Source organism: Saccoglossus kowalevskii, chromosome 6 (assembly GCF_978046115.1).
Source record: "Saccoglossus kowalevskii chromosome 6, keSacKowa6.1, whole genome shotgun sequence".
Taxonomy (NCBI): Eukaryota; Metazoa; Hemichordata; class Enteropneusta; family Harrimaniidae; genus Saccoglossus; species Saccoglossus kowalevskii.
In genome coordinates, this window is record NC_140646.1 from 39,937,899 (window position 1) to 39,962,247 (window position 24,349).

The 24,349-nt window shown below is 33.7% G+C and overlaps 1 protein-coding gene across 1 annotated transcript; it reads left to right on the forward strand.

Moving 5' to 3' along the window:
- The first annotated feature begins 1,979 nt into the window (after positions 1-1,979).
- LOC100369699 (sialate O-acetylesterase-like) lies at positions 1,980-24,349 on the forward strand. Its single transcript, XM_085500535.1, has 10 exons — positions 1,980-2,155; positions 4,901-5,053; positions 5,771-5,955; positions 11,678-11,816; positions 12,407-12,596; positions 13,873-14,000; positions 20,070-20,209; positions 20,436-20,593; positions 23,454-23,646; positions 23,940-24,349. Exons 1-10 carry the CDS (start codon positions 2,107-2,109, stop codon positions 24,198-24,200), a joined length of 1,596 nt encoding a protein of 531 aa, XP_085356661.1. The 5' UTR covers positions 1,980-2,106; the 3' UTR covers positions 24,201-24,349.

Here is a 24,349-nt window from a genome sequence, read left to right on the forward strand (position 1 = left end):
TTACATAACGAATAAACACCAATTATACGCTAATCTGAAAAACGCATATGATTTGTTATTACTTGGCTAATGAGTTACGGTCGTATCTCCCACGTCTGGACAAACAACTTGAATTCAACTCGTTCACTGCCAAGTTACCTATAACGAACATTGAGCCGAATCCATGTTACGAACAACCTTAAACATATCTTATTGAACCAACGTCGTTATGTACACATTCACAAATATCTTCAAAATATATTCACAATATAGTGTTCATAGTAAAGAAAATAACAAAATACAGCAAAGCATCATGGGTATTTTCTAGTTAACTACTCACGAAATGAAGAGTGGCATAGCCTTCCAAATTATAACATACATAATAAACAGTACACACTTCTATTCACAACTTTCATTCAATTCAAAAGGTTATAGTTTTGGTGTATTGAAAACTGACTATTGAAATTGGCATAACAAACGTGGGCACATTTCTTACGCCAAAGGTCAGACCTCAGACGACTCAAACAGGCTAACAACGCGGTATTCTTTTTCATCTAATTCGCTTCAAGTTAACACGGAAATGAACGCAATTATGACGTGTGATGTTTACACATGAATTTTCACACTGCACCAAAGTACTGTAAATCATATATTTTCAGTGACATTTAATTTCACTAGTTTGATGTTTTGAGCTTATTCACCGTATTTTAATTTCATGAATTTGGCAATCCCATATTTCTATTAATTGTCTAAGGTCAGAGTTGGACATTACATCTCTAAGATTATCCTAACTACTATATATACTAAGCGAATCGATGATAAAATTGAAAGATTTATAGAAATATCTCCTAAACCAATCCGTTACACGCCCCGACACTTCTTACGAATATGGTTGTCTCCAGTTCTGTATGCGTTGGGTTTGAACGCACGTCGCGGTTTGGAGTTCAATGAAACACTTCCATATTTTGACGTTGGTGGCGCCCGTCCGTTCAACAGTCGACATACCCATGGCTGATGGCTCTAATGTTCCAGAGTATACCGCTTATTTTTGCAAGATTTTTATTTCATGTTCCCCAGATTTGTTCAGCACCAAAGTCTAAACATTTACAGCGCACCTTAAAATACGTTTTGATACGGATTTCATTTGCGGTTCTTTAATACTACTTTGTCACGTGACCAATTGCTAACACCACCAATCATGCGGTTTCTGAAAATGATGTCATACAAGATGGATATGATAACACTATTCAATCCTGTGTACAGCTTGTTCTAATGCATGTCGCAGTGTGTCGTCGTCGCAAACATACATATTTAAAGTGCGGTGGTCGTCGCGCCACGCATGGGCGAGCCTGATATATTGGACTCACATAAACCATGGAAGTAAAAAAAATAGGCAGTAAATTAAACAAAATATAAATGAGTTCAATATTACCTCATTTTGAGTAAGTGGGTGGTTGTAGTTGCTATGGTACTTGACGGCTTACATGTGAATTATGGACGTGGACAATGTCAAGCATTTTAGCCAATCACTATTACATAATTGAATTTAGAATATAATATACCCTATACTCAAACAATAAGATCTTTGTACAAATTATGAAAATTTTACACCTTGTTCATGTCTACGAATTTACCTATTTTTATTTAAATTACATTATTACGAGAATAAAAACGATTGAAAACAAAAATACCCCTTGCCGAAAATACCTCTCTTATAATATTTTGAGTTTATATATATTTTTAAATCTGAATGTAAAAACAAAGAAAACCCCAACATCCTGCAAGAGGGCCCCAGACAGCACAGGCATATTGTAAGCGAAGTTTAACCAAGCCATTTATTGTGTACTACCATAAATACCTTGTTGTTTAGATAGATAGAATTTTTGTTTATGTGTTGTATTTTTGGTCCGTACCGTGCCATCCATTGAAAACAAATTAACAACGGGAGCCTGAGGGCGTCTACCAGGTTTCCTGACAGCACAGTTCAAAGGTCAAAAGAAACCACCTATACAAAAGAATACATTGGGCATGGCGTAGTGGAGAATGCTTTCGCCGAGTACTAGAAAAGTAATCAGTGTTTGTGACAAAGACTCAAATAGACAATTGATGCCAAACCTATAAACAAATATGATAAACATTTTGTTAATTACTTTTTTGGTCGTGGCTGTACAGTCAGGTAAGTGTAGGCCGCCATAGTTCGGACGTATAAACTATAACGCTACGCTATGAAGCCTATGAAGACAGATTATCATAATACGCCTACTTCTACGAAATAAATTGTAACGTGAAATGGTGAAATCTGATATTTTGTCATATAACCTGATTATTGATAATTTTCTACAAGAGAATTTAGCTGTGACTGATACTATAGAAAATTTCGACTTTTTGCTTTCGTTTTGTAGTGTTGTTTTGACCCCGCCTTATGCATGTACGTGGTCTGATAATAATGCTTCGTCTTTGATCAATGCAAGGACCAGCATATTTGTCTGCCTACCACCTGTTAATGTTTAGTCAGGCCAAATAACACAAATTGCTTCCAGTAACAGTCTAACTGTAGGTAGCAGGAATTTTTATATTACTTTATTTTTTTCATTTTATTTTTTTCTAATGAATTGTACACTTAGGTTTTTGTGAGAACAGAATTATGCTTTAAGTATACGGATGTGAAAAAATGAAATCTCATTTAATTTTTCAGAATATATTTCCCTAATGCAACTAAGTGCTAGTCCTTTACTACATAGAATGTAGAATGTTTGTATAGAAATAAATAATTTTGAGCTCATTTGCATATTAGTATTATGACACTTTAATTGAGGTTAAGAGACAACACAACATAAAACATTACAAACAATCTAGTTTTAAAAACATAGCAATTTATATCTTAGAAATAACACATGCATAGAGCACATCAAAGTACTGATCACCGAGTTCTAGCTAGAATACAGATGATTAAAATAGCACAAATTTTGTCTTTCTGCACAAAGTCTTGGAATGGAATGAGTTACAAACATTCCACTTGTGCTACCTTCTCACTCCAATGCAAAATGTGTTGTTGTATGAGATTTTCCATGGTATACTGACCATAACTGTGAACAATACATATTGAATATTGTGTAAAATAATGATATACTAACATTGGTACTACAATCATTAAGTGAAGGTATTTGCTCTTGTATGAAACATAGTTTACTACCATTAAAACATGTGAAAAATTGATCAGAGTAAATCATTAAAAAAAATTTTGTTTGATGATTCACATACATATAAGTCATTATTATACATCTGTCACTGTAACGCTATAATTTACAGCGTGCCATAATTTACGGTATTTTACAGGGTATTTTCATCCTACCATATAAAGAAATGCGATTCACTGATTCTGTTTTAAACTTTTTTGAATTTCGGCATTCCTATGATGTATGCTTGGAAGGAAAAGATGTATAATAATAAGGTTATTACGAGAATACCTCAAAGTATGCTCTCAGACAGTACATCGTGCGTCGGTCGATACTCCAGCTGTACTGTCTTCATGCATACTTCATAATAACCTTATATTCATATTAAAGTTTTTACAAAGAAAGAAGAACGTGTTTTCAAGAAAATATATGCAAAATAATCCAATAAGCCGCCATTGAAAAAGTTTTCAAAGGACTCTGTGTAAACACATTATTCCATGGTAACTTATACTAATATTAAAAATTATTCATTTTTTCATGACAGACATATGTAGCTCTTGTAACACTGTATATCAGTTTTTTAGCATAGGGAGGGCACCAAACAAAACAATGTTTCTCTCATAGAAACCAATTATTCAAAACCTAAATTTCTATTCAGTTTGCCAATTCAATAGAAACTATATGCCTGTACTTAATAAATATATGATTTTGTTACGTCAATACTTGTATTCTCCTATTTTATTGTTTTAGTAGATAGCCTATTTTTTTAATTGATAGCACAGTTCTATTTGTAGCATACATGTATCTACAGACAAATTTCTGAATTTTAAACTTATTATCGTTGTAGATTCATCAAATAGATGACCCCCTAGGTTGATCATTATTGGCTTTGCCATAAATAGTTACAAATTTTGGCATGCCTATAATAAATTAATATGTAGTTATGATGTATACTCAAGTTTGTAGTTATTAATTTGCTTACATTTTTTAATAGTTAATAGTTTAATTATTATCTTGCTTGGTGTTTAACTATATTTATGTCATGTGGTACCAACTTATATATTACGAAAAGTCAGTGGTGCGTACTCCATCTCCAACACATTGAGCATTGCGGGCTAACTGTATTGCTATATTTTGACTACGTCATTTTATGATTATAGGGGTTGACCATTAGAAACTCAAAAGGGGTTCCTCCGGGAAATATGACAGAAAAATACATCGGTTTATAAAAAGAACTCCTACACGTGATAGTGATAGAAACATTAACTGTACTAACTGTATACCCGGTAATTTAGCTTTCAGCATCCTAAAACCCCCCAAAAAATTAGTTCAAAACTAAGTGAACGAAAATAAATCATTTTTCTATTTCCCTTCTTGTAAAACCACTTGTTTTCACTGACATTTAATTTCACTATTTATCAGCAAAAATTAAAACCCAGTGAATAATTAAATGCATTTCAGTATATTTATATACCAAGAGTTTCTCATAGATATCCCTTTTGGATTTAGTATGACTGACCTGTCAAAATGATCACTCTTAGACCTATAATGTGCATATTTGTCATCCATTTTGTACTTATAGTGAAAAACTGGTAGCATATGTATGTTTTATGTACTCTTATAATATGGTGAATGTGAAGAGATTTCAACACAAAGTAACATGTAGGAAAAGAGTTTTTCCTGATATGCTAGTGACAATTCTCTATTAAATGTGTAGGTAATAATTTTATTCCTGTTAAATCCAGAACCACCTGCATTCAGATTAGCCAGTTACTATGGCAACCACATGGTGCTACAAATGGAACCACATCAGTCAATTATCTGGGGATATGGAGAAGAAAATGCAGACATTGAAGTGAACTTGAAAGGAAAAATATATACAACAACAACATACCAAGGTAAGGATAAGATTACACTGAATAATTTAACTATACACATCTACATGCAGCTGTATATAGGATTCAGTTTTTTTATTAGATTCGCTGTCGACTTTTTTGAGCGGGGCTTATCATATGAGTGATTGTCAACATTTTACATTCTTTTACTTCTTCTTGAAAACAACAAGCCTGAATGCTTTGATACTTAGTGTATATGTACCTTGGACAGACCTCTCCTAGATTTGTTCATTTCATGATGATATCCTCAATTCTCTAATTTTGATGAATATTTTTGGTAAAAGTGATATTTTCGACTTCTTGTTGAAAATCGCAAGTCTGATTGCTTTGATAGTGTATATATAGGTACTGTAGGTAGACCTCTCTCAGATTTGTTCATTTCGTGATGATATCTTCAATTCTCTAATTTTGATGAATATTTTTGGTAAAAGTGATATTTTCGACTTCTTGTTGAAAATCGCAAGTCTGATTGCTTTGATATTATATATATAGGTACTACAGGTAGACCTCTCTTAGATTTGTTCATTTTGTAATGATATCTTCAAATTTCTAATTTTGATGAATATTTTTGGTAAAAAGTGATATTTGATACTATACATATTGTTCATTTTCTAATGATATCTTTAGTTCTTTTATTAAAATGTGCATTGCTAACAGTTATCTCGGCCAAAAGGCTGCTTGTTTAATTTTAATTACATTTATATCTTGCTGTGTTTTCAGGTGTAGGGAATATTGGATGGGTATGGAAAGTGACATTAGATGCAATGTCACCCAGTGGTCCATTCAATGTTGAAATCACACATACCTATGATGAGGTAGTTGAAGGTATAACATTAGAAGATGTCTTGTTTGGTGATGTTTACCTTTGTAGTGGACAAAGCAACATGCTATTTACAGTCAGTAAAGTGAGTTACTTTCATTTTTATTCTATTGTCAAAGAGTTCAAACCTTTGTACTGTGACACACACCCAATTTACATAACAAAAAGATGGGGCATAAATAAAAAATATGTTCATTTGCTTTGATGAAATTAAAACTTTCAATGTGTCAACAAGTGTCATTATCTCCCATTATTTTGGCCTTTATAAAGGGCGGTCACTGGTCAAATCAGACAGCTATAGATGCCATGTCTTTATATACAGGTCACTTAATAAATAAATTGCATTGAGACTGCTCAAAGCTGGTCACTATGGGCAGGTGCCCGTTTTTATAATTGATGAACATATTAAAAAAAATATATTAAAGCAACCACTAGTCATGATGGAGGCAATATGGTACAATGGTTACCATGAGAATAACAACCGTATCTGTGTTTGGGCAAGGTACTGACTACCTGTATATCTCAACCGTATCTGTGTTTGGGCAAGGTACTGACTACCTGTATATCTCAACCATATCTGTGTTTGGGCAAGGTACTGACTACCTGTATATCTCAACCGTATCTGTGTTTGGGCAAGGTACTGACTACCTGTATATCTCAACCATATCTGTGTTTGGGCAAGGTACTGACTACCTGTATATCTCAACCATATCTGTGTTTGGGCAAGGTACTGACTACCTGTATATCTCAACCATATCTGTGTTTGGGCAAGGTACTGACTACCTGTATATCTCAACCATATCTGTGTTTGGGCAAGGTACTGACTACCTGTATATCTCAACCATATCTGTGTTTGGGCAAGGTACTGACTACCTGTATATCTCAACCATATCTGTGTTTGGGCAAGGTACTGACTACCTGTATATCTCAACCATATCTGTGTTTGGGCAAGGTACTGACTACCTGTATATCTCAACCATATCTGTGTTTGGGCAAGGTACTGACTATCTGTATATCTCAACCATATCTGTGTTTGGGCAAGGTACTGACTACCTGTATATCTCAACCATATCTGTGTTTGGGCAAGGTACTGACTACCTGTATATCTCAACCATATCTGTGTTTGGGCAAGGTACTGACTACCTGTATATCTCAACCATATCTGTGTTTGGGCAAGGTACTGACTACCTGTATATCTCAACCATATCTGTGTTTGGGCAAGGTACTGACTACCTGTATATCTCAACCATATCTGTGTTTGGGCAAGGTACTGACTACCTGTATATCTCAACCATATCTGTGTTTGGGCAAGGTACTGACTACCTGTATATCTCAACCATATTTGTGTTTGGGCAAGGTACTGACTACCTGTATATCTCAACCATATCTGTGTTTGGGCAAGGTACTGACTATCTGTATATCTCAACCATATCTGTGTTTGGGCAAGGTACTGACTACCTGTATATCTCAACCATATCTGTGTTTGGGCAAGGTACTGACTACCTGTATATCTCAACCATATCTGTGTTTGGGCAAGGTACTGACTACCTGTATATCTCAACCGTATCTGTGTTTGGGCAAGGTACTGACTACCTGTATATCTCAACCATATCTGTGTTTGGGCAAGGTACTGACTACCTGTATATCTCAACCATATCTGTGTTTGGGCAAGGTACTGACTACCTGTATATCTCAACCATATCTGTGTTTGGGCAAGGTACTGACTACCTGTATATCTCAACCATATCTGTGTTTGGGCAAGGTACTGACTACCTGTATATCTCAACCATATCTGTGTTTGGGCAAGGTACTGACTACCTGTATATCTCAACCGTATCTGTGTTTGGACAAGGTACTGACTACCTGTATATCTCAACCATATCTGTGTTTGGGCAAGGTACTGACTACCTGTATATCTCAACCATATCTGTGTTTGGGCAAGGTACTGACTACCTGTATATCTCAACCATATCTGTGTTTGGGCAAGGTACTGACTATCTGTATATCTCAACCATATCTGTGTTTGGGCAAGGTACTGACTACCTGTATATCTCAACCATATCTGTGTTTGGGCAAGGTACTGACTACCTGTATATCTCAACCATATCTGTGTTTGGGCAAGGTACTGACTACCTGTATATCTCAACCATATCTGTGTTTGGGCAAGGTACTGACTACCTGTATATCTCAACCATATCTGTGTTTGGGCAAGGTACTGACTACCTGTATATCTCAACCATATCTGTGTTTGGGCAAGGTACTGACTACCTGTATATCTCAACCATATCTGTGTTTGGGCAAGGTACTGACTACCTGTATATCTCAACCATATCTGTGTTTGGGCAAGGTACTGACTACCTGTATATCTCAACCATATCTGTGTTTGGGCAAGGTACTGACTACCTGTATATCTCAACCATATCTGTGTTTGGGCAAGGTACTGACTACCTGTATATCTCAACCATATCTGTGTTTGGGCAAGGTACTGACTACCTGTATATCTCAACCATATCTGTGTTTGGGCAAGGTACTGACTACCTGTATATCTCAACCATATCTGTGTTTGGGCAAGGTACTGACAACCTGTATATCTCAACCATATCTGTGTTTGGGCAAGGTACTGACAACCTGTATATCTCAACCATATCTGTGTTTGGGCAAGGTACTGACTACCTGTATATCTCAACCATATCTGTGTTTGGGCAAGGTACTGACTACCTGTATATCTCAACCATATCTGTGTTTGGGCAAGGTACTGACTACCTGTATATCTCAACCATATCTGTGTTTGGGCAAGGTACTGACTACCTGTATATCTCAACCGTATCTGTGTTTGGGCAAGGTACTGACTACCTGTATATCTCAACCATATCTGTGTTTGGGCAAGGTACTGACTACCTGTATATCTCAACCATATCTGTGTTTGGGCAAGGTACTGACTACCTGTATATCTCAACCATATCTGTGTTTGGGCAAGGTACTGACAACCTGTATATCTCAACCATATCTGTGTTTGGGCAAGGTACTGACTACCTGTATATCTCAACCATATCTGTGTTTGGGCAAGGTACTGACTACCTGTATATCTCAACCATATCTGTGTTTGGGCAAGGTACTGACTACCTGTATATCTCAACCATATCTGTGTTTGGGCAAGGTACTGACTACCTGTATATCTCAACCATATCTGTGTTTGGGCAAGGTACTGACTACCTGTATATCTCAACCATATCTGTGTTTGGGCAAGGTACTGACTACCTGTATATCTCAACCATATCTGTGTTTGGGCAAGGTACTGACAACCTGTATATCTCAACCATATCTGTGTTTGGGCAAGGTACTGACTACCTGTATATCTCAACCGTATCTGTGTTTGGGCAAGGTACTGACTACCTGTATATCTCAACCATATCTGTGTTTGGGCAAGGTACTGACAACCTGTATATCTCAACCATATCTGTGTTTGGGCAAGGTACTGACTACCTGTATATCTCAACCATATCTGTGTTTGGGCAAGGTACTGACAACCTGTATATCTCAACCATATCTGTGTTTGGGCAAGGTACTGACTACCTGTATATCTCAACCATATCTGTGTTTGGGCAAGGTACTGACTACCTGTATATCTCAACCATATCTGTGTTTGGGCAAGGTACTGACTACCTGTATATCTCAACCATATCTGTGTTTGGGCAAGGTACTGACTATCTGTATATCTCAACCATATCTGTGTTTGGGCAAGGTACTGACTACCTGTATATCTCAACCGTATCTGTGTTTGGGCAAGGTACTGACAACCTGTATATCTCAATCATATCTGTGTTTGGGCAAGGTACTGACTACCTGTATATCTCAATCATATCTGTGTTTGGGCAAGGTACTGACTACCTGTATATCTCAATCATATCTGTGTTTGGGCAAGGTACTGACTACCTGTATATCTCAACCAAGTAGCAAATTTGAACCTAGTATCTTTGGCGCTTAAGGTAGATAGTCTTTTTGCTAAGATAATGTTGATGGTTGCAACCAAAAGAATAACTATCAATATCTATCAAACCTAGATATTTGAAGAAAGCATTTTGCCTGAAATTCTCAAAAACACTTTGTTGTGTGGACTGTGATACACGAGTAATACAAATGTTAAAAAATACACCAATGTAAAGACTACATCATAAAGTATAAATTATTGTTTACATCATTTCTAAAATGATAACAGTTTCTTACCAATTGTTAGTGTCACTGTAAGATAGCATCTATTATTTTTGTGGTGTTTTAGAAAATACAGGAGCACATATACTCACAAAATTAAAATACAAAAAAGATAATATTTTCAACAATCAGAAATATTTTGACTAATCACAAAATTGTAATTTTTTTGTTTTCTAAGATTTTGATTAATCTAAGATTAGGTTTGACTCCAATTTAGATTTTAATAAATGGAAGAATCAAATCATCACACACTATCATTTTCTACTGTGACATACATGTACACATAAAAACAATGGAAGAATCAAATCATCACACACACTATCATTTTCTACTGTGACATGCATGTACACATAAAAACAATGGAAGAATCAAATCATCACACACACTATCATTTTCTACTGTGACATACATGTACACATAAAAACAATGGAAGAATCAAATCATCACACACACTATCATTTTCTACTGTGACATACATGTACACATAAAAACAATGGAAGAATCAAATCATCACACACACTATCATTTTCTACTGTGACATACATGTACACATAAAAACAATGGAAGAATCAAATCATCACACACACTATCATTTTCTACTGTGACATACATGTACACATAAAAACAATGGAAGAATAAAATCATCACACACACTATCATTTTCTACTGTGACATGCATGTACACATAAAAACAATGGAAGAATCAAATCATCACACACACTATCATTTTCTACTGTGACATACATGTACACATAAAACAATGGAAGAATCAAATCATCACACACACTATCATTTTCTACTGTGACATACATGTACACATAAAAACAATTTATTTTCCAAGATTCTAACAGCATGGCTTAATTAGTATTCAGTTATTACAGGGAGTTGGACAAACGTATGTATTTTAATAAATTATTAAATAATAAATATATAACTTTTCTTTTACCCCCCCCCTTCCTGGTATCGATTTTTCAAGTAATCACTGATCTTTGTTTATACCACTCTTTACTTTATCACAATTTTTGTTACGCGCTAATGTTATTTGCAAATTTTAACGCGCGATGTAGACACAGTATAACACAGTGTTCTTTGATGATAAGGTGAATGCCAATATAAACCAATCGAAAAACTGCATGATACAATCAAATCTTTTGCCACCTTTGAAATATCGACAATTACAAAGAACACATTGTGTGGAGATGACTAGCACTTTTTAAAAAGTAAAATGAGTATGGAAAGGGTTTTAACAACTTTCATGATAAAAGCAAATGAAATGTATTTACCTATGCACACAATAAATATGCAAATTTTGTGAATCTTACTAATTCAATCGCATTCATAATAATTTTTTGTTTTTTGGCTATGAGATAATGCAAGTGATTCTGTTTCAACAAAAATGTTTCTTTCTGACAAAAATGATACACTATGTATGTAATCAACTGTTTTTTGTAATGAATGATTTTTTACTCAAGCAGTACAACATTTCCACATATTTTTTTATTCTGAAAACTCAACCGATTTTCAAAACTAATTATTTAAAAGTGGGCAAAATTTTCACAGTAACCAGAATGTTTCATTACTTCATTATATTATTTCAGGTGTTCAATGCAACCATGGAAGCTCTGTTATCTTACGAATATCCGCATATCAGATTATTTACTGCTGATTTGATTGAGTCTGATACACCACTGTATGACTTGAAATCAGTAGCAGAACCTTGGTCTGTCCCATCACCTGGTAAGTAACACATCTTACCCTGGTCTGATTTGAATATCTGTAAACTCATAGTTGCTGTAGACATAGAAAGTAAAGTATGCAAATAACACCGAATAAATGGCAAGGTAAATACTACGTCAAATCATAGTAAACATGTACTGTGTGCGTGACTTTAACCAGCGCGTACGGCACCTAATTGCCTAGCCTCACATGTGGCACGGATCGCGTAGACTGGTTTCATGCTCTCTGCAAGGAATAAGGTTATTAAGCATCCTTTTATGGGGATGCCCAGTGGCCGAAGAGAAGACATGTTGTTACGTGAAGCGAGCGCCTGTTCGAGTCAAGCACGCAGTACATGTTTACTATGATTTGATGTAGTATTTACCTTGCCATTTATTCAATGTTATTTGAATGTTTTGAATATGAACTCTAAATTATGCTCGCTGTGTTTTAGAAAATGTGAAATATCTTGGCTATGATGTCTGGCTAAGGTATTTGTTCAGGATGCACCAGGTTTCACAGTATCAGCATGTAATTAAGTTTGATTATTATAAGCATTTGTTTGGGTTAACAGAAAACTTATTTGGTTACTTAATTATTGTGTGTTTCAGATACTGTTGCACATGGTGCTAAGCTGTATTTCTCTGCTGTATGTTGGTTCTATGGTAGGAATCTCTATGACCATCTAAAATATCCAATTGGTTTAATTGCAAGTAGTTGGGGTGGCACACCAATTGAGGCTTGGTCATCTCCGGATTCTTTGAAGGCATGTAATAGGACAGAAACTGACTCAAAAATCAGGTAGGCGTAACGTTTTTTTATTATTCTTTGTGCATGGTTATCCCATATTACATCTGTCCATGTAACGCCAGTATTTTCATCCTACCATACCAAATATGGAAAGATTGCACACCATTCTATGAGTATATAGTATTCATTAGATTAGATGAAACTTGGTACGTAGATATCATAGAAAATGCACAGAAGATTATGTTTAATATCTGTGCATATTAATTACCTAATGTGCATAATTGGTAATTTTTTGGCTTTTCCGCTGACATTTAAAGTACTAATCATTACATGTGGTACATATATACTCTAGGACTATGCAATAACAATTTTTTTAAATAAAAATCTGTGCATATTAATCACCTAATTTGAATGATGAGTAGAGATTTTTTGGCTTTTCCATCAATATCTCAGTAATGTTTACCTAATTTACCATCACATATTAATGAAACTTGATACATAATTAGTTTAGTGTTGAAACCTATGCATAATAATTGCTTAATTTGCATAATAATTAATCTTTTTTTTCAAAGACCAGTAAATGCATTTTAATAAGCCTTGGTATATAAATTGAAATTTGAGCATAATCTTCGCATTTCATTGAAATTTGAGCATAATCTTCACATTTCATTGAAATTTGAGCATAATCTTCACATTTCATTGAAATTTTATTCATAGATGCTTTGAGGTAATTCACAGTCGTGATTAGTTCAATAATAAAAAACATGAATATTGATTATCTAATTATTATTAGCTAATTGCTGTATCTCAAAAAATAAGATTTAAAATCAACTTGTGGTAGAAGTGCTTTGGAATAAATTAGATTGAAACTACAGATGTTAAATCAAATGTATAAACGTCAATAATGTGGATCACATTGTTTTCATGTTGTACATCACCAATAGCAGACAAGTATTAGTTGCCAAGCTTCTTTTTATCATATATCTTCAATAATCTCAGCACACGGGAGTTCTTTCTAAGCTTGTTTTGATTATTAACTTTTTGTTAATTTATCCATTATCTGGCATCAATTTATACAAATTTACATTTAGAGCTAGACCATGTATATACATATATATATTTATTCATATAAACTCGTGTATCATATATGTGCTCTTTCTGGGCTAGCTTTCTTTGAATTTGAATGTTACTGACCCTAACCCTAAATCAAGCACGATTTTGTGCACAAATATCTAATATGGCTGCATGTGCATGGATCAGGGTCCACAATGATGTCAATATGTCTTTGTTTTGTTAATTATAATTGAGTTCTGTGTTACAATTACAGTTTGTCTGAGAATATGAGTGATATATTTGGATATGGTATTAGAGGGCCAACCAACCATAGTGTATTATGGAATGCTATGATACACCCATTTGTGAATCTTACCATAAAAGGAGCTATATGGTATCAAGGTAAGTGAGTTTGAACTCACATCCAACCATAGTGTATTATGGAATGCAATGATACATCCATTACTGAATATTACCATAAAAGGAGTTATATGGTATCAAGGTAAGTGAGTTTGAACTCACATCCAACCATAGTGTGTTATGGAATGCTATGATACATCCATTACTGAATATTACCATAAAGGAGCTATATGGTATCAAGGTAAGTGAGTTTGAACTCACATCCAACCATAGAATAGAATAGAATTCTTTATTAATACCGTAAAGATAATGTGACATTTATTTAATAAGTTTTTACATAGTTGAGCGGACATAAAACTATCCATGAATAGTAAGACAATTTACAATATGTAGGAATATGGCATATGTTGTTTATTTATGCCGGTAATGTATTTCTTATGTTGTAACACTGTTTGATGTACTTGATGGTTACTTTGATTAGTGAAGTGTTCTTATTACTCATTATTTGTATGAATTTAGTATTGTTTGTCATATCTTGGAATCCATATATACAGGATTTGGCTGTTGAATATAGAATGTCTCTGTTGTTTGCATATAAGGTGCATTCTGTTGTGAAATGTTCATCTTCAATTTTGAGACAGTTTTGACAAATTCTGCTTTGTAGTGGTATTTTAGGTTTTTGATGGCGACCAGTTTCAATTTTCAGTTTGTGGCCACTCATTCTAAATCTTGCAAGTGTCCCTATTGCTTTTCTGTCATTGAGTTTTTGTAAATAGGTTTCCTGTTGGAAGTTATTTTTGAATAATTTAAAAGTCCTTAGTTTTGAATCAGTACTGTTCATGTTAGACATCCATGTATTTGTATAGTGTTCCTTACATAATTCTTGAAAGTGCTCTTTTGTTGTTTGTATGTCAACAGGTTTTTTTCAAATCATGTAGTTTTGATAACCAACTGTTTTTCAACACTGTATTCTCCATCTCTTTAAGTGCATAATATGCTATGTTGTTTTCATCAATGGATTTTAGGTGTTTATAGTATCTGAGAGCTTTGTATTGAATGTTACATAACAGTGGTAGTCTCCCTGTATCCATTCTAACAGCTATGTTACTGGTAGTGTTATTTACATTTACTATATGTCTACAAAAATTTAGGTGGTATTTTTCTGTGCTAGTTTTATCCCATCTACTCCAGTTTGTGCATAGTCCCCATATTTCTCCAGCGTATGTTAAAATTGGCAGTTGAGTTGTTTCAAGTAATTTTGTTTTCAATTTTACATGGTTGTTGTTACTACCACTGAAAAGATGGAGTTGAGCCCTTTCAGTTTTCCTAGCCTTGTCAGATAACCTGTCCATTGTTGCATCCATTGAGCCATTTGTATTAAAAGTCACTCCAAGATATGTATAATGTGTTGTTTTTTCTAGTTCCTCATTCCCAACTTTGATATGCATCCCTTCTGTGTGGTGTCCATTTTTGGCAAATATAATTGATTTGGTCTTCTTAATGTTGATTTGTAATCCCCATTTATTCAGGTAGTTGTGGGTAGTATCCATCAATTGTTGTAGTCCTGGTGCACTCTCAGACATAAGTACAATATTATCTGCATATAACAGGCATGGGATTGACTTCTTGTTCAATGATGGTTGATTTAATGGTTGTTTGTTTAGTTCATTGATAAGGTCATTGATATAAATATTGAACAGTGTTGGGCTTAGGGGACAGCCTTGTTTCATTCCATTGTGTATATGGAATGGTGTTGTTATTCTGTCACCCAACTTTAGTTTGTATTTCTTATTGTTGTACATACTTTCAATTAACTTGTATAAGTTGCCATTATAGTGTATTATGGAATGCTATGATACATTCATTACTGAATATGTCACCGATTCACTAATTACTGTATCTTAGCAGACTAATACCTAGTATTGTCACTGATTCACCAATTACTGTATCTTAGCAGACTAATATCCAGTAATGTCACCGATTCATCAATTACTGTATCTTAGCAGAATAATACCTAGTAATGTCACTGATTCACCAATTACTGTATCTTAGCAGACTAATACCTAGTAATGTCACTGATTCATCAATTACTGTATCTTAGCAGACTAATACCTAGTAATGTCACTGATTCATCAATTACTGTATCTTAGCAGACTAATACCTAGTAATATCACTGATTCATCAATTACTGTATCTTAGCAGACTAATACCTAGTAATGTCACTGATTCATCAATTACTGTATCTTAGCAGACTAATACCTAGTAATATCACTGATTTATCAATTACTGTATCTTAGCAGACTAATACCCAGTAATATCACTGATTTATCAATTACTGTATCTTAGCAGACTAATACCTAGTAATGTCACTGATTTATCAATTACTGTATTTTAGCAGACTAATACCTGGTAATGTCACTGATTTATCAATTACTGTATCTTAGCAGACTAATATCTAGTAATGTCACTGATTTATCAATTACTGTATCTTAGCAGACTAATACCTAGTAATGTCACTGATTCATCAATTACTGTATCTTAGCAGACTAATACCTAGTAATGTCACTGATTCATCAATTACTGTATCTTAGCAGACTAATACCTAGTAATATCACTGATTTATCAATTACTGTATCTTAGCAGACTAATACCCAGTAATATCACTGATTTATCAATTACTGTATCTTAGCAGACTTATACCTAGTAATGTCACTGATTTATCAATTACTGTATTTTAGCAGACTAATACCTGGTAATGTCACTGATTTATCAATTACTGTATCTTAGCAGACTAATACCTAGTAATGTCACTGATTCATCAATTACTGTATCTCAGCAGACTAATACCTAGTAATGTCACTGATTCACCAATTACAGTATCTCAGCAGACTAATACCTGGTAATATCACTGATTTATCAATTACTGTATCTTAGCAGACTAATACCTAGTAATGTCACTGATTTATCAATTACTGTATCTTAGCAGAATAATACCTAGTAATGTCACTGATTCACCAATTACAGTATCTCAGCAGACTAATACCTGGTAATATCACTGATTTATCAATTACTGTATCTTAGCAGACTAATACCTAGTAATGTCACTGATTCATCAATTACTGTATCTTAGCAGGCTAATACCTAGTAATGTCACTGATTCATTAATTACTGTATCTTAGCAGACTAATACCTAGTAATGTCACTGATTCATTAATTACTGTATCTTAGCAGAATAATACCTAGTAATGTCACTGATTCACCAATTACTGTATCTTAGCAGACTAATACCTGGTAATATCACTGATTTATCAATTACTGTATCTTAGCAGACTAATACCTAGTATTGTCACTGATTCACCAATTACTGTATCTTAGCAGACTAATACCTAGTAATATCACTGATTCATCAATTACTGTATCTCAGCAGACTAATACCTTGTAATGTCACTGATTCCCCAATTACTGTATCTTAGCAGACTAATACCTAGTAATATCACTGATTTATCAATTACTGTATCTTAGCAGACTAATACCTAGTATTGTCACTGATTCACCAATTACTGTATCTTAGCAGACTAATATCCAGTAATGTCACCGATTCATCAATTACTGTATCTTAGCAGACTAATACCTAGTAATGTCACTGATTTATCAATTACTGTATCTTAGCAGACTAATACCTAGTAATGTCACTGATTTATCAATTACTGTATCTTAGCAGACTAATACCTAGTAATGTCACTGATTCACCAATTACTGTATCTTAGCAGACTAATACCTGGTAATATCACTGATTTATCAATTACTGTATCTTAGCAGACTAATACCTAGTATTGTCACCAATTCATCAATTACTGTATCTTAGCAGACTAATACCTAGTAATATCACTGATTCATCAATTACTGTATCTCAGCAGACTAATACCTTGTAATGTCACTGATTCCCCAATTACTGTATCTTAGCAGACTAATACCTAGTAATATTACTGATTTATCAATTACTGTATCTTAGCAGACTAATACCTAGTATTGTCACTGATTCACCAATTACTGTATCTTAGCAGACTAATATCCAGTAATGTCACCGATTCATCAATTACTGTATCTTAGCAGACTAATACCTAGTAATGTCACTGATTTATCAATTACTGTATCTTAGCAGACTAATACCTAGTAATGTCACTGATTTATCAATTACTGTATCTTAGCAGACTAATACCTAGTAATATCACTGATTCATCAATTACTGTATCTTAGCAGACTAATAATGTCACTGATTCATCAATTACTGTATCTCAGCAGACTAATACCTAGTAATGTCACTGATTCACCAATTACTGTATCTTAGCAGACTAATAATGTCACTGATTCATTAATTACTGTATCTTAGCAGACTAATACCTAGTAATGTCACTGATTTATCAATTACTGTATCTTAGCAGACTAATATCCAGTAATGTCACCGATTCATCAATTACTGTATCTTAGCAGAATAATACCTAGTAATGTCACTGATTCACCAATTACTGTATCTTAGCAGACTAATACCTAGTAATGTCACTGATTCACCAATTACTGTATCTTAGCAGACTAATACCTAGTAATGTCACTGATTCATTAATTACTGTATCTTAGCAGACTAATACCTAGTAATGTCACTGATTCATTAATTACTGTATCTTAGCAGACTAATACCTAGTAATATCACTGATTTATCAATTACTGTATCTTAGCAGACTAATACCTAGTAATGTCACTGATTCATTAATTACTGTATCTTAGCAGACTAATACCTAGGAATATCACTGATTTATCAATTCCTGTATCTTAGCAGACTAATACCTAGTAATGTCACTGTTTCATTAATTACTGTATCTTAGCAGACTAATACCTAGTAATGTCACTGATTCCCCAATTACTGTATCTTAGCAGACTAATACCTAGTAATGTCACTGATTCACCAATTACAGTATCTCAGCAGACTAATACCCAGTAACGTCACTGATTTATCAATTACTGTATCTTAGCAGACTAATACCTAGTCACTGATTCACCAATTACAGTATCTTAGCAGACTAATACCTAGTAATGGGTGCGCGAACTAATAGAGACCGCGAATTAATCGAGTTTTTACGATACTGTATCTTAGCAGACTAATACCTAGTAATGTCACTGATTCATCAATTACTGTATCTTAGCAGACTAATACCTAGTAATGTCACTGATTTATCAATTACTGTATCTTAGCAGACTAATACCTAGTAATGTCACCGATTCATCAATTACTGTATCTTAGCAGAATAATACCTAGTAATGTCACTGATTCACCAATTACTGTATCTTAGCAGACTAATACCTAGTAATGTCACTGATTTATCAATTACTGTATCTTAGCAGACTAATACCTAGTAATGTCACTGATTCCCCAATTACTGTATCTTAGCAGACTAATACCTAGTAATGTCACTGATTCACCAATTACAGTATCTCAGCAGACTAATACCCAGTAACGTCACTGATTTATCAATTACTGTATCTTAGCAGACTAATACCTAGTCACTGATTCACCAATTACAGTATCTTAGCAGACTAATACCTAGTAATGGGTGCACGAACTAATAGAGACCGCGAATTAATCGAGTTTTTACGATACTGTATCTTAGCAGACTAATACCTAGTAATGTCACTGATTCATCAATTACTGTATCTTAGCAGACTAATACCTTGTAATGTCACTGATTCCCCAATTACTGTATCTTAGCAGACTAATACCTAGTAATGTCACTGATTCACCAATTACAGTATCTCAGCAGACTAATACCCAGTAACGTCACTGATTTATCAATTACTGTATCTTAGCAGACTAATACCTAGTCACTGATTCACCAATTACAGTATCTTAGCAGACTAATACCTAGTAATGGGTGCGCGAACTAATAGAGACCGCGAATTAATCGAGTTTTTGCGATACTGTATCTTAGCAGACTAATACCTAGTAATGTCACTGATTCATCAATTACTGTATCTTACCTTACTAATACCCAATATTTTGACTGAGTTATCCGTTACGGTAACTTAACTTACTATAACTCAGTAATAATACATTCACAGGTGAAGCCAATACGTTTCCCGGTATAATACAGGATTCCTATTCATGTACCTTTCCTGCAATGATAGCTGACTGGAGAAACAAGTTTTACATTGGTACTGGTGGTACTACTGATAAACTCTTCCCATTTGGATTTGTACAGGTATACAGTTTACCATATATGACTGAACAAGTAATATTGATTATAAATTTTACACATACACCACTAATTTAGTCGATTGTATAAGTAAAATAATGTATCTTTGATAAATCCATTACAATTAATGAGTATCTTTGTCAATTGTTCAAAATGTTACAGTTTTTTACAGTGTTGCATATCTTGTTTATATTTATTTTTGTCAAACGTCAAAGTGTTTTATTTTTTTCAGCTTGGTACTGATAGCACTGATTCTACATTGGTTGATGGCTATCCTGCACTTCGTTGGCATCAGACTGCTGACTATGGTTATGTACCTAATGAGAAAATGCCAAATGTCTTCATGGCAGTTGCCATGGATCTAGGAGATCCTAAATCACCATGGGGAATGTTAGTAATGTGTACTTTAATTTTCTAATTGTTCACATAGTATAGATCACATTCCGTCCTATTCCATATCTTATACCATATTAATTCCAGAAGTTTGTTTGTCCCCATTTAGACGCAGTCCAAAAACGGGGACTTATGGATTGACCTCTGTGTGTCTGTTCATGTATATACATATATACCTATATCTTAGACATGCCTGGATTGATTACATTCAAACTTCACACAAACATAATACATATGTACATCAATTTGTTTCACGATCTAATTCAAGATGACTGAATGGAAGCCATTTTTGTGCTGAAAAAGCATCAAAAAACAAACATTTCTGTCATTCTGGAACCCGATCTTGGCTGTTTGCAGATGGATCTTGTTTAAACTTGATATATTCATTGGACATTATATGGGACATTCATCCATGTCTTTTTGTTTTTTCAGATCTGGTCGACTGGCAACCACTTTGTTTTAATGAATGCTATATCTCTGGCATGCTTTGACTGATTATGTTAAAATTTTGTGTATTTATTATACATAATGTCATAAATATACAGATGTATTCAAAATGGCCGACCAGTGGCCATTTTGTTTTTAATTATTGCTTTAATTATTATTTTAATTATCTCTCAATATGGACAAGTACTCGTTTGATGATTAGATACAAGTTGACTGAATGTCAATCATTTTAATATTTGTAAAATCAATCCATGCAGAAATCAGGTGAATGGCAGAAACAAATTTATTTGAAAAACCTCTTACAGACGCAAACAACTACTACAAAACTAATGAAATTACAGATTCAATATAATACAATTAAATAAACTACAAAATTGGGCAAGGAGCTGATATGTTTATGTTTCAACTACATATATATTACTATAAACAAAACTGTATATCTTACATTTTATAACTAACAGGGACTATGCCATGCATGGCTTGTTTATCATCCTTCATCCTGTTTTCAGCTTCATGGATTGCTGTTTATTTCACTTTCATGAACTGAATGTTTAGGTGTTTCTGATTTTTTGGATGACTATTCTCTTCAACGTTCTTTGCGGTTTTTTATATGGTTATTTATCTACATTATCAAAATATGCTGTGTGCTAGGGACTGCAACAATATGCAAACTATGCAGCTGAAATAATGGATCTCCCAAAATATAAATAGGACATCTCAGCATAGCATATATATCTTCACTTGTTATTCAGTGTAGCATACTTGTCAGTTGTTCTGTTTTGTTGATTATTTTTGTCATACATATGTTATGTGTTTTCGAACTTGTAAACTTTGTTAACTATATATATAGAAATATATGTAATATAGTTTCCAATCAAGATGCTAATCATTTATCAATGTAAATGACATGAACTCTGAGGACATTCATTAAAATTGTTGCAGATGATACAATTTCTGCAACAACTAACAGTGCCATAATAAGATATCAAATTAAAGATAATGTCATCAATTTTCTATTGGGATCTGCCACTTAATCTAAGACAATAATACAACAAACTATAATAAAAAAAAATAATAAAAAAATAATACAATAAACTCAATCAAGACAGCATTTTTCTGACACATCTGACAACTGAAGTAACACTGCTTGTCTCTTCTACATAATTTCGTCTGGTTTCACAGTTTATTTATCTCTAGACTCAGTCAAGAAATTTGATTTACACACATTATATAAAAAGGTAGCTATTGATATATGAATGTGCAATTAAGGACAATTAAGGTTATATAGTGCATGTGCGCCTTCTAAAGACCCTCCCTGCTTTAAAAGGCTGAACATGTTTGTGTCTTAATATCCATGCACAAGAGAGAGAAAAAAATCATTATTTACATATTTAGCATTGACGTAAATCACATACCAGCATAATTTGTATGATTGTATGAATCACAGAGAAAAACTAGACAGTGCTGTGCAACTAAATCAAGCCATTTGTACTTGATATTTGAGTGTGTCATTTAATAAGTGATCCCAGTGTAAGCCTATTTATTCATATTTTTTAACAACACTCTTGATAGTTATCAAACCAGATTTTTTGGTTCATGGACTAGTTTGAAGTAAAATCCAACATTGAATCAGAAAGCAGTCACTGTTGGTTCACCTAAGTTTATGTGAGCCAAAGGATTGTGGCTTACCTTTTAGGCTATAGCATATGTGCCAATATAGATAGTGGTTTACTATATAGTCGCAGAATTTCTTTTCCATAAGGGATTAAATATCTGTCTTGATGAATTGATGTTGCATTAAAGTAAAACATACACAAATAACAAAGTATGGTATTTGAACCATGCCATGACAAGAAAGCTAATACCAGCAGGTGTGATAAATTTATTGTCAAGATTCAACCTGAGTTAGGCTTGCATTCATTAGAAGTCCTATAGACTCAAAATAATTTTAGTGACATGAAGAAACTCCAACAGCAGACCTGATTAGTTGTGGATTGAAATCAATGCATATACTATAGTGAATACTATAGTATAATGATCAGCCAATGTTCAGAACTGATTAGGTTTTGGCTAAAATCAGTGTATATTACTTACCGGTACTCTAGTTTACACATAATAATAATTTTTCAGCGTTTCCATCGATATCTCAAAAACTAATATCCCATGTCTATGAAACTTAGTTCATAGATTCATGGGGATAATGTGATTAATTGAATTCATCACACATCATGTTGAATGTAATATACACTTAAATTATATTTTAATTATTTAAATGTATTTAAAGAATATCTTATAGATTTATATAATTAGCGAATTTGAGGACTTTATCATTTGGAATTGCACATTTTTTAACATATTTAAATTATACAACAAGTGTACATTCAAAAACTTCATTCTATTTTCTTTGCAGTGTACACTCAAGATACAAACAAGATGTCGGATATCGTTTATCATTGGCTGGAAAAGCAATAGCATACAATGAAAAATATGTCAATTATTCCGGGCCTTTCCCGAATGGTATAACAATACGTTCACTAGATGATGTTGCAATTGTTACATATGACAGTAAACATATCCAAGTGAACCACGATTCAGGGTTTGAAGTAAGTGCAATCTCCTTCATTGCATTGACCTCTAAAAGTGGCTTGACATAACTTAAAAAATAATATAAATAATGTTGTTTCCGGTGGTTAATTTTAATTGGTGATTACAATTAAATGTATATACCGGTATGTACACTCGTTGAAATATGGCAGAAGGCGATCAACAGTGATCAATATTCATATAAATTACGTACAGATGACTATACATACATTTGGAAAACAAATAATACTTCTTAACTTTGAATACATTTCTATACACATAAGTAGTTTGCGTTAATGTGTTTTTTCTCTAGGTGTGCTGTTCATCTACAAATAATTGTACATACTTATCAACTGATTGGTTAGCTGCCCCTATCACGTCCATCATTGGTACCAACGGAGTTCAAATCTCTACAAAGCACTGTAGTGGTGCTAAATTGCAAGCTATACGTTATGCATGGAGGGACTGTCCATGTGTTTACAAACAATGTACCATATATGACAAAGACAGCAACTTGCCAGCTCCATTGTTTGTGTTCTCACTCAAAGAAAAGATAGTAAAGTGGATCAATTAAGAGATTATATTTAAACTATATTTAATATTCGGTACAAATATTTTCTAACATTTATTATGTTGTCATTACTCAGTGTCATTTTTGATATGAATCTTGTGTAATTGGTATAACCAGTTTAAAACGCATTGTATGTTTACACAAAGTTAGAA

Excerpts from the sequence above, each read along its gene's own strand:
- LOC100369699 (XM_085500535.1), top strand. The coding sequence starts at position 2,107 with ATGATAAACATTTTGTTAATTACTTTTTTGGTCGTGGCTGTACAGTCA. Across the intron at positions 2,156-4,900 it reads GGTCGTGGCTGTACAGTCAG|AACCACCTGCATTCAGATTA; the intron begins GTAAGTGTAGGC and ends TGTTAAATCCAG. Across the intron at positions 11,817-12,406 it reads TTGGTCTGTCCCATCACCTG|ATACTGTTGCACATGGTGCT; the intron begins GTAAGTAACACA and ends TGTGTGTTTCAG.